The sequence below is a fragment of the Sus scrofa genome, chromosome 17 (genome assembly GCF_054392235.1).
Source record: "Sus scrofa isolate SSC_HxYL_T2T_F1_AM1 chromosome 17, Sscrofa_HxYL_maternal_Yorkshire_Landrace_v2.0, whole genome shotgun sequence".
In the NCBI taxonomy this organism is placed as follows: domain Eukaryota; kingdom Metazoa; phylum Chordata; class Mammalia; order Artiodactyla; family Suidae; genus Sus; species Sus scrofa.
Genome location: NC_139399.1, coordinates 64,807,263 through 64,824,891, shown reverse-complemented (window position 1 = coordinate 64,824,891; position 17,629 = coordinate 64,807,263). Strand labels below are relative to the sequence as shown.

General features: G+C 52.0%; 2 protein-coding genes across 3 annotated transcripts in view; both read right to left on the bottom strand.

The window, feature by feature from the left end:
• Positions 1-3,267: 3,267 nt before the first annotated feature.
• Positions 3,268-5,097, bottom strand: FAM209B (family with sequence similarity 209 member B). Its single transcript, NM_001113700.1, has 2 exons — positions 4,528-5,097; positions 3,268-3,612 (listed from the first exon to the last, which is right to left on the bottom strand). The coding sequence occupies exons 1-2, from the start codon at positions 4,774-4,776 to the stop codon at positions 3,349-3,351; spliced, it is 513 nt and encodes a 170-aa protein (NP_001107172.1). The 5' UTR covers positions 4,777-5,097; the 3' UTR covers positions 3,268-3,348.
• Positions 5,098-7,552: 2,455 nt separating this feature from the next.
• Positions 7,553-17,629, bottom strand: part of RTF2 (replication termination factor 2) — a 43,798-nt gene continuing 33,721 nt past the window's right edge. Inside the window, exons 6-9 of one of the 2 annotated variants that reach the window (NM_001110432.1) lie at positions 12,764-12,877; positions 9,278-9,332; positions 9,071-9,166; positions 7,553-8,235 (exon numbers count right to left, since the gene is read on the bottom strand). In NM_001110432.1, the coding sequence (NP_001103902.1) occupies positions 8,060-8,235; positions 9,071-9,166; positions 9,278-9,332; positions 12,764-12,877 (441 nt within the window). In that variant the 3' untranslated portion in view covers positions 7,553-8,059. Of the gene's footprint in view, positions 8,239-9,070; positions 9,167-9,277; positions 9,333-12,763; positions 12,878-17,629 lie in introns of both variants that reach the window. The other variant, XM_005673032.4, reaches the window with a different exon arrangement.

The following is a 17,629-nucleotide window of genomic DNA, read 5'->3' as shown; positions in this document are numbered from 1 at the left end:
GTGTGCCAGTGGGCTCACCTCAGAATCTTGCCTACTACCTGCACCCAGGTGTACAGAGAAGGCTCTGCAGGTGATCAGGCCACATGCCATGTCAGCTGGTATCTCTGGCATCCTCATTAGCATCACTGAGATGCCCCCGTCACCTGCCTCTTGGCGGCTGGGTTTCAACACTTGTGTTCACACCGGGTGTAGGGATAGGGGTAGGATGTAGGGATAGAGGTCACTGCTGGATCCCCTCATCTTCCGGAGACTCCGTGAGCAGACTCACTCTAGAGCCTTCCTCTCCTTGCTGGCTTTGAAGAAGCCGTGGGTCCTACAGCCACGAGAAAATGAACCTGCCAACCACCCAAGGGAACCTCTTCTGACGGAGACGGCAGGTGTAGACAACTCCGGAGATCCGGCAGCTACGACTGGCTGAGTTGCTGCAGAGCGTGGGAACACGGGGATTTGCGCTGAGGCTGGAACAGCGGAAGCGAGGGCTTTGTGGCGCTCTGGCTCCTCAATCTACGCTGAATGTAGTTTTGCATGAAAATACTGCAGGCAATGGACTGGGTTGAGGAAACAGTATTTTCTAGGCCAGGCTGTGGTCTGTAAAGCTCCGTGTTAGGCTGGGCAGGGACCAGGGACAGCAGCTTTTTCTACCTTATCTCTTTGGTCAACTTGCTATAATGAACGTTTTTTTTTTTTTTTTTTTTTTTTTGGCACCTACAAAAGTTCCCAGGCCAGGGATCAAATCGGACTGGCAGCTACAAACTTCACTACAGCTGCAACCTATGCCACAACTGTGGCTATGCCAGATCCTTAACCACTGTGCCACAGTGGGAACTCCCAAGGAATGTTGACGTTTTGCTCTTAGGATTCTCATCTTCAGTTAGTGGTTCCCTGGACAAAACTAGAGACAAAAATATGATCAGTGACCATAAATACATTTTATTGGAACAGAGCCGCTCCCATCACGTATGTACCATATATGGTTGCTTTTGTGCCCAATGGCAGAGTTGAATTATTACACAGAAACCATTATGACCCACAAAACAGAAAAAAAAATTTTTTTTTTTTTTGTCTTTTTGCTATTTCTTGGGCCTCTTCCACAGCATATGGAGGTTCCCAGGCTAGGGGTCAAATTGGAGCTGTAGCCGCCGGCCCGCACCAGGGCCATAGCAACTCGGGATCTGAGCCGCGTCTGTGACCTACACCACAGCTCATGGCAACGTCGGATCCTTAACCCACTGAGCAAGACCAGGGATCGAACCCACGACCTCATGGTTCCTGGTTGGATTCGTTCCCGCTGTGCCACGACGGGAACTCCTTTTTTTTTTCCTTCTTCAATACTTTGAAAATATAAAAGCCATTATTAGCTCATGGGCTGTTACCAAAATAGGCAGCGGCTGACTGGTGCATGAGCCCTGGTTTGCAAACCTTTAGCTCATCTCCATTCTAATCGCAAACGTGTCCCATTTTGACGTCACAGGTTAGCACCAAAAAGCTTTCTCCTTGGAGTTCCTGTCATGGTTCAGTGCTTAACAAACCCGACTAGTATCCATGAGGACACAGGTTCGATCCCTGGCCCCACTCAGTGGGTTAAGGATCCGGTGTTGCCATCGTGAGCTGTGGTGTAGGTCACAGCCGCGGCTCGGATCCCCGCGTTGCTGTGGCTGTGATGTAGGCTGGCAGCTGTAGCTCCGATTGGACCCCTAGCCTGGGAACCTCCATATGCCATGGATGTGGCCCTAAAAGTATAAAAACAAAAACAACTCTTTCTCCTTATCTGCATTTCTTCAGAGTGTGCTGTGAAAATAACTCACATGGCCCCTTGCCTTGAAAACACCCGGGGAGTACAGAGGAGGAAAACAGTCATCCCCCTCCCTCCATTTTTCTACGTCCTGCAAGTTGAAGTTAAGACAAAAGGAAAGGGTTCCAAAAAAAAAAAAAAAAATTCAGGGGCTGCTTTTCAAAGGTAGCACAACAGTGACGGGAGGGGATGAGACGGGCAGCTCTGAGCCAAGGTTTCACTCCCATGTATATGGGGACTGACCCAGACGGGACCTCGCCCAGATGAAGAGAATTAGCTGCCCGTGGCCAGAAAGGAAGGTGATGGAGATTCAAGCATACTTTAATTTTTGTTTTTATTTTATTTTATTTTATTTTTTTGGTCTTTTTGGGGCCGCACCTGCGGCACATGGAGGTTCCCAGGCTAGGGGTCGAATTGGAGCTGCAGCTGCTGGCCTACACCACAGCAACAACACAGGATCCGAGCCGCATCTGTGACCTACACCGCAGCTGGTGGCAATGCCGGATCCTTAATCCTCATGGATACTAGTTGGGTTCTTAACCCTCTGAGCTACAACAGGAACTCGAAGCACACTTTAATTTGTGACAATAAGGGCATTTCCAAGTCTCACCCAGCAAACATCTCTGTCCAGGCCTGAAGCTGAGCCTCTCCGAAACCACCAGGCAGGCCTAGACAGGGGTCAGAAACTAATCTAACAGCCTGCCGTATCTATAGTTTCCACTAGCCACACAAACATGCCAAAATATCCAGATATTTTTTTTTGGCTGCCCAGGCAGCATGCATAAGTTCCAGGACCAGGGATCAAACCATCAACAACACAGCAGGGACCAATGCAGACCCTTAACCTGCTAAGCCACCAGGGAACTCCCCAGATTTTAATAAGTATTACAAAGAACATTCAAATCGACTCATGTATATTGACCCCGGGTTAGCTCGCCTATAATCCAATTCATTAAAAGCACAGTGGAATTCTCCATTTTCCTTAACCCACTTAGACATGGGTGAGTCTCCTAGAAGAAAGTGTCAATACACAGAGCCCATGAGACAGAGTGAACAAGCCTCTTCTGCTGCCAAGAAAATGGAGTGAGTCTAGAATCCGCCTTCCCTTGACACACACACCTAATTCAATCATTCCATCATTTTCAATCTATATTTCAAGTTCTTTGTAATGTGATATATCACAGAGATAAAAAAGTTCCACCTTCTGCACCCATAGCTACTCTAAAGATAGCCAGTATGAAAATCGTATCAGCATCCTACCCCAAATTTCCCAAGCCTTACTCCGCAAGGACCACGGCACGGTGGCCAAGGGTGTGCCCCTATGCTCCTAGTTCCACCCATGCACGTCTCACCACCCTCCGCTCTAGAGGACACGAGACAGCCAAAAAACAAAAGGACACGTGTTACGGCCACGGCTCTCACATTTTTTCTCAAGTTTAAAAATAGAGAAAGGAAACAGGTCCCAAATTCGAGAATTCTTTTTCTTCAGAATAGTTTTATTGGTTTGCATACGGTTTGGCAACACTCAACTCTCTCCTACGGACACACGAATCCACTCACTCGGAGTCTTCTTCGCCCCATATCTCGTAGATGGTGATATTGTTGTGCGGGTCTGCAGGCGCCTCTAAGTGCTGAAGCTTGAGGTGACCGCCGGTTGCCATGGCGACCTTCAGATTCCGCACCTTGGACACGAACTTCACCAGGTCCATCTCGAGCTGGGTTAAGGTACTGAATGCATAGTCTTTGCTGGGGGCAGTATTTTGGTTTTTCCTGACGGGAGAGCGAAACGAACAGCTTCGAAGGCCACCAGGACTTTGCTCCTGTCGAGAGAAGAGATGTGGGGTGAACCATACCGTTGATGCTCGCTGGTCCTGGCAGGATTCTGGGGGAGGTGGGCTCACCCCGGAGAAGCGGGCTCCAGCACTGATCGAGCCCCGGGACTGGCCAACGGTGGCCCGATCTGGCTGTGTTTGCAAATAAAGTTTTATTGGGACACAGCTAGGTGCACGCATCTGTACACGCTCCATGGCTGCACTCAGGCTCCAATGGCAGAGCTGGATCCTTGCATCCAACACCTGCATGGGCCGCAAAGCTGAAAACAGCGACTTTCTCGCCTTTTACGGGAAGGGTGAGCCAAGCCCTGCTCTGTTGGTTTGGACACAGTGTCCGGAAGGGCTGGGTCTGTCTGGGAGAGACCGGGCTGCCATACTTCTCTACCCTTCCCCTTCTCAAGGTTGTTTTGCCACTTTACGGACCAGCTGTTACCTCTTTACACCTCTGTCCCTTTACGACAGGTGTCTTCCTTTACTGGGGATAACGCTGCTGTTCCCTTCAGTTGGGCAACTTGTAAATAAGGCAGGCCATTCACCAGTCAGGGGCAGCGAACCTGACTCTACATAATTGTGTCTTGAAACACGCCAGGTTCTTGAATCTGTACTCAACGCGAGAAACTGATTTAATAGATTCAGTATCGATCCAAGGTTTTATTCACCCAATAAACAGAGGTGGCCCTCAACCATCAGTCCCACCCTCTGGGGGTTAAGGTCTGTGGTCTCTGCTCAGGACACACGGGGAAATGAATGAGCCCACGCTTCTCGGGACCAGGACGTGGCTTCTCTGAATCCCAATTCCTTCTATTTAACGGTCCTGCCTGTAACGACTAGAACACCGGCTTCTCTGAGCCTGAGATTTCTGAGATGGGATCAGGGTGGTATGAAAAGCAGGGCTGCTCTTACCTTACTCTTCTCACTATCTCCTCGAAACTTCAGCATCACGTACAGCACAATAACAAAAACAAGCCAGAGCCACTTGCTCCCAAGCCAGCCTTGGGCACGCTCTGGCAGATTCTGCCGAATCCGGAAGTGCCCTCCGCAAGGCACCTTTCCCTGGGGTTCTTTGGCTTTATCTCTCAGAGAAGAAAACATAAAGGCATAGCCACAGGAGAGGCACAGAGGCAAGAACAAGAACCATTTCAGCGACCGCATGATGAGCAGAGATGGGGGAGGAAGTGGCTCATGGTGGGTTTGTCTGCCCTGCACCTGGGAGACTGGGGACCTAGGGCTGGGCCGTTGGTGATGTCACAGAGGCCCTGAGCCAGCAGCAGCTCAGCCCATTGTGACGACCTCAGGGTGCAGGATAAGGAGGCCCACAGGGTCGCCTGGGAGTAGGGCTTAAAGGGACATGGTGACACTGGTGGCAGGCGGTAACCAAGAGGTGGGGGACGGGTGGGCCGCCATCTCCTTGCCAGCACATTCTTTCTGACCCTGCGACTCTACTGAGAGCCCATCAGCTATTTGTTTTTGTTTGTTGGTGGTGAGCGGGGCAGGCAAGGCGCGTGCCCCCGTGGAGCTGAGCACCAAGCGCGCAAGATGTTAAATGGGGGGCTACCAACTCAGAGCCACTGATGTGTGTCGTTTGCTCGTCAATGTTCTAAGAATAATTATTTGCTAATACTGAAATGTGGGGTGGGGCTTTGATTTTTTTTTTAATTGTTATTTCCCCAGTACTTTTTTTTTTTTTTTTTTTTTTTTTTTGGTCTTTTTGCCTTTTCTAGGAAGCCGGATTTCTGGCTTCCTTTCCCAGTAGGGCAGGTCTGATCACATGGCATATGGAGGTTCCCAGGCTAGGAGTCCAATCGGAGCTGTAGCTGCCGGCCTACGCCAGAGCCACAGCAACACGGGATCCGAGCCGCATCTGCAACCCACACCACAGCTCACAGCAACGCTGGATCCTTAACCCACTGAGCAAGGCCAGGGATTGAACTCGCAACCTCATGGTTCCTAGTCGGATTCGTTAACCAATGCGCCACGATGGGAACTCCGACAATTTTGTTTTTTTCTACTGTACAGCATGGTGACCCAATTACACATACATATACACATTCTTTTTTGTCACAATATCATGCTCCATCGTAAGTGGGCTTTGTTTTTAAAAGGCCGGATTTCTGGCTTCCTTTCCCAGTAGGGCAGGTCTGATCACACCGGGGCCCTGCAGGTGGCCAGGATCTGTCCTCGGCCCCCGTCACTCCCCATGGCCCCACGCTTGCACTCACTGACCTTACTGAGTGTGCTCGCCTGCGTTCTTTGAGAGCATTTATTTCATTAGAGTTTATTTATTTCATTAGACCCAGGGGGCAGCTCCAGGCTGGTTTAGGCAGGAAGGGCTTTCCTGAAAAAGACACGTGGGGAGGAGCGGGGAGGGCGACACAGACGGAGAAGGGCTTACAGGTAGGCAGGTGTGAAGGACACAGCCTGTGTGACACCCGAGGCCAGGGCCGGGAACAAGACAGGGCGGGCTGGCCGGCGCATCTGAAACCATCAGTTCCTAAAAATGACATGAAACCCAAAAAAGTCCCAACTAATGGAACACAAGGCTTGTCCTTGTCCTGGGTCATCCGAGACACGCTTGCTCCCCAGGGAGAAAATGTTCTGCTGGGCGTCACCACAGGTCCGCGGGCGCCTTCCCTGGGCCTCTGACCCTGCTGAGCGACAACGAAGCCCTGTGAGAGGACGGGAGCCAGGAGGGCAGGGCGGGGAGTTGGGCTGGGCCGCAGACTGTGCGTGCACATGCTCCTGCCGCTTGGGGGGCTCCCTGCCGGAGACCACCCAAGCCCGGCTTTCAGGGGGCAAGACCAATGCATTGGTTAGGAAATAGGCACTGCTTTTTTTTTTTTTTTTTTGTCTTTTCTTGGGCTACTCCCCCGGCATATGGAGGTTCGCAGGCTAGGGGTCGAATCGGAGCTGTAGCCACTGGCCTACGCCACAGCCACAGCAACTCGGGATCTGAGCCGCATCTGCAACCTACACCACAGCTCACGGCCACGCCGGATCCTTAACCCACTGAGCAAGGCCAGGGATCGAACCCGCAACCTCATGGTTCCTAGTCAGATTCGCTAACCGCTGAGCCACGACAGGAACTCCCTAGGAAACAGGCACTGCTCTTATAACTGTTCTTATCTGTATATAAATGGCCCTCCGGGAAAGAAAAGAGGTCATTTTCAGGTTTTTTCTGGAAAAGTCCACAACAGATTAAAATGCCTCTATATTCACAGTGTGGACACGTCCTTGGGCCCACCTTCACACCCTGTTGATGCCAGGGACATGGTGGGGGGTGGGGTGGGGGGGCTCGGCTTTCCGCCCCCTCCTCAGACCTTCCTTCTCCAGCTCCTTCTCCTGTTTTTATGGAAACCAGTGCCCTGGATATGGTATAAAGAAGCATCTCAATAACACAACTGTCTCCAGCAGGCAGTGTTGAGACCTAGATATTCCTGATTCTTTTTTTTTTGTCTTTTTGTCTCTTTAGGGCCACACCCACGGCACATGGAGATTCCCAGGCTAGGGGGTCGAATCGGAGCTACAGCTGCCGGCCTACACCACAGCCACAGCAACGCAGGATCTGAGCCGTGTTTGCAATCTTCACCACAGCTCATGGCAACACCGGATCCTCAACCCACCAAGGGAGGCCAGGGATCGAATCCGTGTCCTCGTGGATGCTAGTCAGGTCTATTAACCGCTGGGCCACGACGGGAACTCTGATAGTCCTGATTCTTAATACAGTCTCAAAGTTTCGTTCATAGCTAACTTCGACGCACTTGATGATAAAACACACCAATTTCATGAGCAGCTCCCCTTTTAGAATCTTCTGCTGAGAGAGTGGAGCAAACATGCTGCCATGGAATCGTTATGCCAGAAATACAACGGCAGCAATTTTCTTACTCAAGTGTTAGTGGAAGAAAGACAAATACAGAGATGAGAGAAAAAGGAGACTTTAGACCGACTTTATTTTTGTACCAAATCCTCAGATGCCCAACTAAATCTCCTCTGCCATCAAAGCCATAAAGCAAGAAACCCCCAAGCACTCAACCGACCCAGTGGCTCTGCTCTGGCGCAGCCGTGCCGCCCACAGCCCTGCAGGCGGGAGGCACTCGAAACCGTCCTTTCTCAAGTTCAGTTTCACCCGGCTTATTTCAGTAATTAACCGCTGGCAGCAAAACCATGAGCGTTTTCATCAAAATGAGCTGACCACACACCCCTGAGGAATCTGGAATCTTTAATTACTTTAAGCACAAACAGTGCAGCCAACACGCTCTCGGGGCCGTGGGAAGGTCCAAGCGCCCGGCAGGCGGAGGCAAGCGTGGGCCCCAGGGAGGCGAGGGCAGGGGCCTACAGGTCCCCCTGCGTCCCCACCGGCTCCAATCTTTAGGGGGCGTGACTCTGCAACCGAGGAGACAGAGCCGCCAGCACAGGGCTTGGGGGCGGCGGGCGGGCTTCAGAAGCAGTAGGACGTGTGGGTGACCCAGTGGGCCGACTCCTCCTTGGAGCGCTTGGCGGAGCTGTGGGTCGTGAAAAGGGACTTGTAAGCTTCCGACTCTCCGCTGTCCGCGATGGACCTCTTTGGGGCTCCACACACAGGCTTCCCGGCTTTTCCAGAAGAGCTCCCATGTGCTGCTGGAAAAACGCAAAGCCCTTAAGGTCGGGACCACAGAGCATTCCAAACACCACGCGCTCAAAACAAGGGACGAGCATTCTCGAGTCCCAGGCGGGAACTGCCCTCCTGCTCCCTAGGGACGAATGCTGAGATGCACCGCCTCCGTCACCAAGGCCTAAAAACACACGAAGCCGCTATATCTGAGCCTGCCGTTTAAAATCACACTCATCACTACTTGCTGTGTTCTCGGCCCAGATCCCGAGGCCAGGGGACCGGGCGGCTCACGCGTGCAGGACCGGAACCCATGAACCCTGCGTTTGCAACACAAGACTACATGTTCCTTCACCTGATGAATCGCGTTTTTCTTCTTTGTGAAATAAACACTATTCTCCTTGTAAAGAGAGTGTGTTTGGGAGAAGTGCACTCAACTCTGGACTATCTGGCAACGGCTCCTGGTCAAGGGGCAGGTGCAGGGCAGGTGGGCCCTGAGGATACATGTGGTGACATAAAGCCCCAGCAGAGAGGGACAGGGCTGCTGCGCCCACTGCCCTGAGTCCACGACCAGCGTCAGTGGCACATCTGAGCCGGTCTCTGCGCCCCTTGTTAGCCTGGCACCAGGTGTAGATGCCACATGACAGCTGGTGTTTGCGCCCACACCCCTTCAGCCAGGACAGGGCTCCTGCTCTAAGGTGTGTCAACTGCTTCTTAGAGAGGTGATAAGAGAACCCAGTGAACGATTTAGAGACGCAGCTGAGATGAGCTTGAGTTTTCGAACTCCCTCCAACGAAACTGACACAACCACCCACGTGTCCCCCCTTCTAGGCGGCCCACTGCTGTCTCAGGAGGACGCACCTGCACTTCTGGGAGCCGAGCTGGTTTTCTTCTCTCGAGAATCAAGGCTGGTTTCTTCAGGCTTCCCTGCCTTCATTTTTGATGGTCCTGGGGCTTCTGCAAAAGCAACAAAGTAATAAGCAAAACAAAACAAATTCAGGACCTTATTTGGCAAACAGACCTGTGGCCTTTATTTGGCTAAACTAAGGACTTCTTTCAGTGTCTTACCTTCACTGATGTCTGATTTTGAGACAGACTCTGCTGCCTTGGGTTTCTTTGTTTTCTGTGAAAAGAAAGAGGAGGGAGGATACGTGCTTGGATTCACTGATTTTGGTGTTGCTGTGGCTCCCGTCGTCCTGGGGGCACAACGAGAGGCTCATGGTTCACTCGGGGCGGGGCTCACTCTGAAGAAGACTCTGATAGGCGCCAGTCCTAAACCCTGGTCCTTCCCACATGCTTCCCTCCTGCCTCACACAATGTGTATCTGGAGAGACCTGCTCAGCTGTGCAGTTACACTCCAGAATCCATATTCTCAAAAATCCAAACAAAGACAACAGATTTCAATGATAACAGCCAGTGGGAATGGTGTCTACTGCGTACAAAAGAGCAGTTCAATGACAAATAACATAAAGACCAGCCGGGGAGTTCCCACTGTGGTGCAGCAGGTTAAGGACCCAGTGTTGTCTCTGCAGCAGCTCGGATCACTGATGAGGCGTGGGTTTGATCCCCGGCCTGGTACAGTTAGTTAAGGATCCGTCATTGCCCTAGGTGTGGTGTAGGCTGCGGCTGTGGCTCGGATTCAATTCCTGGCCTAGAAACTTCCACATGCCCCAGGGTGTGGCAAAAAAACCAAAACAAACAAACAAAAAAAAAACCCCACCACCAGAAAAACAAAACAGAAACATAAAGTCCAGCCAGAATAAACATGTACTAAATCTTACCCATTCCAGGGAGACTTCTTCAAAGTTGTCTGCTTCGACCTTTGTTTACTTGACTATAAGGACCTGATGCCTGTACTAAGAACTCTTAGCCAATTCTCCTCAACTCTGGGCTACTTCTCTTAGAATTCTGTTGCTCATAATAGTTATAGCAGTCAGCCAAAATTTAAGAAATGAAGGTAACCATTCTAAAGCCACACAGCTGTGTTAGACGGATTCGAACACGGCAAGGACGACAGACCATGTTCACGCAGAGTTGAGTTTACTGCCATTTTCCTATGTGTGCAAAAGGTGGCGCTAAGGATACGCAACCTCATCGTTTCCGAAGGCTCCTGTCACTAGAAAATACCAAGACCTTTCCCAGGCAGAGGCCTGGGATGTGTAACACACACGTGCAATATGCTTTGTAACGCAGTACAAAACACCACAGCGTCCCATTCATCTCACACACGCAAGACAGGCACTCAAACCTCTGAACGTAATACCTCGTCCTGCAAGAAAATACGGCACACGGCCCCTTCCTCAGCCCCCCATCACAGCGAGGCCATCTGAATGAAAAGCACGAGCAATAAGGAGCTAGAGGGGAAATGCTGTGTCCCGTTTCCAGCTGCGGGTATATTTGGGAAATATTTTTGTTTCCTGGAAGCAGTAGCCAAGAGCCGCGCCCAGAAGCTTGGTGAGGATTCTGCCGAGAGGGACATGATAGTTCCACTGGGCTTTGAACAACCTGGCAGGAGGCCCGGGACAGAGGGGACAACTCCGTAGAGTGGGAACGGTACCGACCACGCCAGCGTGTCCAGGAGCTTCCTCTACAATACAGCCTTTCCCTCTGGTGCTTTCTAAAAACGGAATTTGATCAATGGTAGCAACGAAGAACAAGCAGATCCTTTTTGGCAATTGTCCTTTGTCAAGAATATCTCAAACTTTTTTTTTTTTTTTTTTTGCTCTTATAGTAAAGAGATGGCAGTAACGGAGAAAACCAACTTAGGATGAAGGCACTTCTGTCCATTCGCTTCTAAACCTCAACTCACCCTTTACATGACAGACGGCCCTTGAACTATTTCTCAGGGACGCCGTAACGACCGCGTATAAAACTGCTTCAGCAGAACGCGTCTACTGGCCTTTGATCCCAAGGTTTGGGCCCCAGTCCTGTAGTACATACAGAACCGTGCGCACACATTATTTATTTTCGACCTGAGCAAAATGATAAAAGGAGGAAGTGCAAATGGTTTGGCTCTGAGGATTCTGGATCCGTACGTAGAAAGAATACTGTCAACAGAGTTAGAACACATTCTTGAGCAGCAGCTTTTTCAAGCCTCGTACCATCAAGTGTGTATTATTCCAAGATACCATGGTCCTGCCCTTTCCTCTATTGCAATTTTCCAAAAAAACCTGAAAAATCTTCAATTATGACATCACTGGTAAATGCACACCTGGAACATAAAAATAGGCAGGCTATCCCCCCCCCCCAATTTTATGTCCTCAGGATACTGAAGTTAATTTTCTACTATTTTAAGCATTCTTTTGCCTTCCTTGTGATGACATGACATTTCTCCCACACATACCCTGAACCTAATTTTTTTTTTTTTTTTTTTTTTGCTTTTTAGGGCTGCACCTGCGGCATATGGAGATTCCCAGGTCAGGGGTTGAATGGAAGCTATAGCCGCTGGCCTATACCAGAGCCACAGCAACACCAGATCCGAGCTGCATCTGTGACCTACACCACAGCTCACGGCAATGCCGGATCCTGAACCCACTGAGTGAGGCCAAGGATCGAATCCACAACCTCGTGGTTCCTATTCAGATTCATTTCTGCTGCATCACGACGGGAACTCCTAAATTTTCTTTTTTAAAGAATGAAAAAATACTAGCACCATCACCTGTAAATACTCAAGAATAACAAAACTGACTGCTGGATCCAGAATCAACGGCACATTAAATGACTTTCTAGCCGATCACTTGTTTTGAGCCTGCTTGTTCCATGAGATCATTCAGTATGACGCCACGGCTCATGGAATCTGACTCTAAACCCAGGGCACAAAACAAAGCCTTCGCCCCGCACACCCAGAGCGTGGGCTGCTGCGTCAGTGCACATCGCTGCCCTCCCTTCCTGGAGCCCAGGCACCGCTGGAGGCCGGCGCCCATGGGAGGCTCAGGAAGGCAAGGAAGTGGCTCCCACAGTGGGGGCTGAGCTCCTCGCCACAAGAAGTGCTGGGGGTGTGTGTGTGGGGGGGGCCACACCTGCATGCCCAGGAGCAGACAGGAACTGCAGGCCCCCGGCCCCAGCCAGCTCTTCCGGTGACTCGGGGACATTCGAACCCGGGCAGCGTGAGCTCTTCAGATGTGCTGGGGGTGGGGTCTGGGGGTGACTTTCCCCTTGCTTGCGTTACAGCTAGGAGCACCAAGCGCGACTCTCCTAAAACCAGCGCCCGCGGCCACCTCAAAGAAGGCCCCCTCGCCCTCGGCTGCACCCTGAGCAGGGTCTTGCCTACCCTCCCCGGACAGTCCCGGCAGGTGGTGCTACCCTCTCCCTCATGGATGGGGAAGCTGAGCGCAGCAGAGCGGAACCACAGCGCGGCCAGGGTGCGCCCGAGCCCAGGAAACGCTTCAAAGCCCAGGCACTTCTGGGTCATAAAAACGGCCCCAGTCGCTGCAGACCCCGAGGCGGCAGGTGGGTGGTTGGCCTCTGAGCAGGGGCCGCGGCTGGGCAGCACCTGAAGACTTTACTCTCACCCAAGCTCGAGCAGGTGAGGGACAGACCCCAGGGCTCCGGTACCTTCCCCAGCTTGGCTCGCAGCCGCCGCTCCTCCATCCTCGTCTGCAGCATCGCCACATCCTCCTTGGTGCCGTTGAGCACGATGACATCGTCCTCCTGGAAGGCGGCCCCGCACTGGGGAGAGCAAAAGCGGGAAGACGGAACTGTCACCACGTGGAGCAAGACGGCCCTCAGACCCTCACTCCTGGCCCGAGCCCTGCTGCGCAAGCCCTCGGGAAATGCCTGCTTTCCCGCCTGCGCCTTGGCGCCCGCGTCCTGCTGGGGGCCGTTTCTGGATACGGTTAGCACGGCAGGTCTGCCTGCAAGACTGGTCCCAGCTGGGCCTGGGACCTTGAATTTCTGGAGCATTCCTCCCGTTTCCTAATTGTGTTGGGCTTCTTCGCTCACAGGTCTCCCCAGTGGACCCGACCTCTAGGTGCTCAGAAGCAGGGGCCCCATGCAGAGACCCAAGCACCTGGTGGACGTTTAGGAAACATTCGTTTAAGGAGGGATGAGCAATTCTCACCGAGCACCTACTGCTGGTTCATCTCAAGATGACGGATTTAATAGGAGCCTGCGAGACTCACACACAGCAGAGCCACGGTGAAAAGGGAAGCAGCCCAGGGCATCGCCCATTCCAGACAGAGAGCTGGGCGAACTTGACCTTCCATCAGAACCTCCTGGGGAGTCGCTGGGACCCACCCCCTCCCCGTTTCGGATTCAGGACTTCTAGGGTGGGACCCGATAATTTGCAATTCTAATGTTTTCCCAGGTCTGGCTGATGCTGCCTGTGGGGGAACCAGGCTTTGAGAACCACTGTTCTAGAGTTCAGGCAGTTGGTCCATCAGGGTGAAGGGGCTCCTCCCAGCAGGAGCGGAAGGACCCATCTGGAGGCACAGCCTGCACTGCAGCCCTCTCCTGGCTGCAGCTACAACTGTCACTCCCACAAGGGATCTGCATTTTCAGGGGCAGCCTGGGGAGCCGGTGTGTGTTCTTGCTGTGGGTTCTCCAGAGTCCCACTGCCCAGACCTCGGCCTCAGCTGCCGCATCTGTTGAGTGGGGAATAAACTGAACTCCCAACATGATGGGATGGAGGAGAGAATTAAGGCTAGACTGTAGGGAATTAGCACAGGGCTGGGCCCTGACCCCTCAGCCAGCAGCAGCTACTGCTGCAGTCCGCACTTTCCTGGAGCAGAGCGACGGGTGTCAACATAGACGGAGGGCCAAGGTATCTCTCAGCACCATGTCTCTAACTAGCTTCCTTGGGCAGAAATATCACCTACCCTGCATACCTGAGTTCCTCATCCTTGGATTCAACCAACTTCACATAGAAAATATATGGGAAAAAATTTCTAGAAAGTTCCAAAAATCAAACATGACTATCATGTAAACAGTTGCCTTGAGTACTCGTGTGTGGCAACTATTTACGTAACGTTTACATTGTATTTAACTATGTACGTAGCACTTGTATCACACTAGGTATTTAAAGATGATGAAAGTACACGGGAAGACGCAGGTTATAAGCCAACGCCTCACCATTCTATACAAGGGACTCGAGCAGCTGGGGATCTGGTATCCTGGACCGGGCCCACTCCCTGCTACAAAGGGGTGGCGGGAAACACCAGAGCGTCTTCCTTGCTGGGAGAAAGCACAGGAAGCCTCTCACAGACTTCTCCAGGCTCTGCCAGGTCTCCGTCCCTCACCGTCGGAGGGCAGCACATCCCCAAGCATCGCCGGCACGAACCTGGGCCGTGAGCACGGCTACAGGCCGAGCCCAGTGAGTCCTACTCTGCCCAGAACAGTAACAGTAAGAGACCCCCTGCGCCCAGGATCTCCTTGAAAGAAAATCTTCTCCACACAAGACATGGAAGCGCTCTTTCTCCTAAAAGCTGCGAAGCTTTCCCAGCCCCTCCTGAAACACGGCCTCCATCCGATGACTCTCCCCGGCCGCTGCCTTAGCGGGGTTACGTCCCGTGTCCAGCACTGCGGTGCCAGGGCCGAAACCCGCAGCTTCAGGTCAAAGTCGGCTCGTTTTCCAGTGGGTCTGGTACATTTTCACGATTGAAAAGCCCCTCCTCTGACCAGAGATCCTGAGGTCGCTGCCACAGGGAGGAGTTACCGGAAAAAGGAAAGGGGTGTCCGGTCTGGCCAGGGCTGCCTCTGAAGAACAGGTGCTTGTTCGGGGGCATCACCGCAGGGAGGCTGAGGGGAACAGGGACAGCCCCTCTGCAGGGACCGCCCGCCCCAAGCCCCGGCTGCAGAGATCTGCGCAGAGCCTTCCCTGGGGGTGTCCTCCTCGGAGAGAGAAAGAAAAAGATGCTGCAGGCACCGAATCAGGCGGTAGATAAAGCCTGGTGGGGCTTGGGGCCGGGGCTCTGGAGTCTAGGTCCCTCCTGAGCGCAACACCCAGAGGCTGAAGGAGTCACACGTTTGCTCTCATCGCCAAGGGCTTTCTGGGCTCTTTTTGCCATTCCTCCCCGCCGTGCCCCCCAAAGCCCGAGGTGTCCGCAGGCATCAGTTTCCCCCCCACACAGCTCGTTCACCGTCTACTGACGGCTCTGGCCCCGTCCTGGCACAGCCGTGGTGTGCTACTTGAAGAGGTGTACTTCCTTTTTCTTTTTTGGCTGCACCTGTGGTATATGGAAGATTCTGGGCCAGGGATGGAACCCACGCCACAGCAGTGACCTGAGGCGCTGCAGTGACAACAATGGACTCCCAACCCGCTGCACCACAAGATAACACCCAGACTTGTATTTCTAAAGTTGAATTAGTTGCCAAGAACACAAAAGTCAGGAACCTCACACATTAAATATTGCTGTCTCCAAAATTCAAAAGATCCACTGATATCAAAGCCACCCCCTCAGGGCCTCAATTGCCTGGACCTGAGCAGGCAGCCCCTGGAGACCGAGCACATGGCCCTGCTGCTGCCTACAGGCCCCGTCACCTGTCCTTGGTTCACGCCCGACCATGGCAGGCTTCTGCTGGCCCTCGGACCTTGGGTTGGGTGGCTCACTCATGAATGCAAGTGAAACCAGGACAGGAAGCAGATTTCTGCACGATGCCAGTTGCCTGACTGGGGCTCTTCTCCGTGGGTTAAAGGGCAGAGTGGGTCACTCTGGCTGGTAGGGGGGTGGGGGGGTGGGCAGGGCTGCTGCAAAGGCACAGCTGGTCCAAAGGGACGGACCTGTCCCTTTGCTTGTAGTTTCCTGCCAATGCAGGGTTCTCTGTGTACTGTCACTCTATGGTTGAAAGCATATATTTATTTTCAGTTTTGCTTCCTTTTATCACTTGTACCTTATATGTCTAAAAAATGGGGGAAATGGCTTAAAAAATCATAATACATTCCTTAAATGAAAGAGTACATAATTATTTTAGAGTTTTTGACAACAAAAAAAAATGCTTATCATACGTTTAAAAAAAAGGCAGACTAGAAGTTGTATATGACCTCTGGATGTTAATATAAAAAAATGAAAAAAAAAAGCGGGAAAGTGCTGAAGGGAACAGAATTGAGGGTCATATGCTACATATCTGCATATTTCTATCACAAACAAATGAAATAGGGCTTCTCAATCTTTGTTTTTACAAATAATAACTGTGATGAACAACCAATTCCATGCGTCTCTGACCCAAAAACGCCACTTCTCAGACTTGGTTGTTCTTTCTCGCCCCTCCCCCCTTTTTTGTTTAGGGTCGCTCCCTTGACATATGGAGGTTCCCAGGCTAGGGGTCTAATCAGAGCTACAGCTGCCGGCCTACGCCACAGCCACAGCAACGCAGGATCCAAGCTGTGACTGCAACCTACACCACAGCTCACAATGCCAGATCCTTAACCCACTGAGCGAGGCCAGGGATCGAACAGGCAACCTCATGGTTCCTAGTCGGATTCATTTCCGCTGCGCCATGATGGGAACTCTGGTTATTCTCTATCATAACCGGAGGAACTGTTTCCTGTGTTTATGACTTATAAGAAATGAATGTAAGCCTATTAACCTTTGCCCATTTATTACAACGGCTTCTCCAGCATGGCTGGTTTTCATTCGGCATTTTCGTAGAGCGGTGGGAGCAGAAAGGTGCCTGTGGGCAGCTCTCCCATCCTTTTCTCAGTGATTTCTTCCACTGCTTTCTTCCAGGTTAAGGAGGTGAGGGACAGGTGAAATCCAGCACCGATCGTCCCCCCAAGGGGACAGGCCACTGTGAACGGACCTGCCAGGCCCAGTTGGGTGGCACCCACAGGATGATTTAAAACAAGCACTCAGGGAAATTCCTGTTGTGGCTCAGTGGTAACAAGCCCGACTAGTATCCATGAGGATGCAGCTTCGATCCTTAGCTCACTCAGTGGGTTAAAGGATCTAGGCTTGTCATGAGCTGTGTTGTAGGTCATGGACACGGCTCGGCTCCCATGTGGATGTGGTGCAGGCCGGCTGCTGCAGCTCTGGTTCGACCCCTAGCCTGGGAACTTCCATAGGCCGCAGGTGTGGCCCTAAAAAGCAAAAAACAAAAAACCAAGCACTCAGGGACCAGGGGGGCAGAGTTGCAGCAACACTTCACAAGCTGGCAGAGTGGCCTTTCCACACATATAAGGACCTTTCCTGCCTGTCTTGACTCTTGCTGGATAAAATCAATCCCTCAACTCCCAGAATCTTAACATCTCCATACAAACCATACAGGGTCCCCCACTGAAAGGCTGCACAATCTGTTTTTATATAAAAAGCCTATAGGTCACATGTGCAGCCCGCAGTAGCCCCAGTAAGCTTCAGGAGCCGAGGCTCTAGCTGCCCAGTTAAGAAATCCTCCTAAGGCAACAGTGACACCTGTTCTGCAAAAGAGCAACAGGCATCTGGAGGGGCCCACAGCAGGTGAAGAAAAGCTGGACCCTTCTGACTAGAA

What these genes read in the sequence shown, in the direction of transcription:
- FAM209B (NM_001113700.1), bottom strand. Translation starts at nt 4,776, where the DNA reads ATGCGGTCGCTGAAATGGTTCTTGTTCTTGCCTCTGTGCCTCTCCTGT. An exon ending in GAGATAGTGAGAAGAGTAAG is followed by an intron (nt 3,613 to 4,527) that starts GTAAGAGCAGCC and finishes TTCTCTCGACAG; the next exon opens with GAGCAAAGTCCTGGTGGCCT.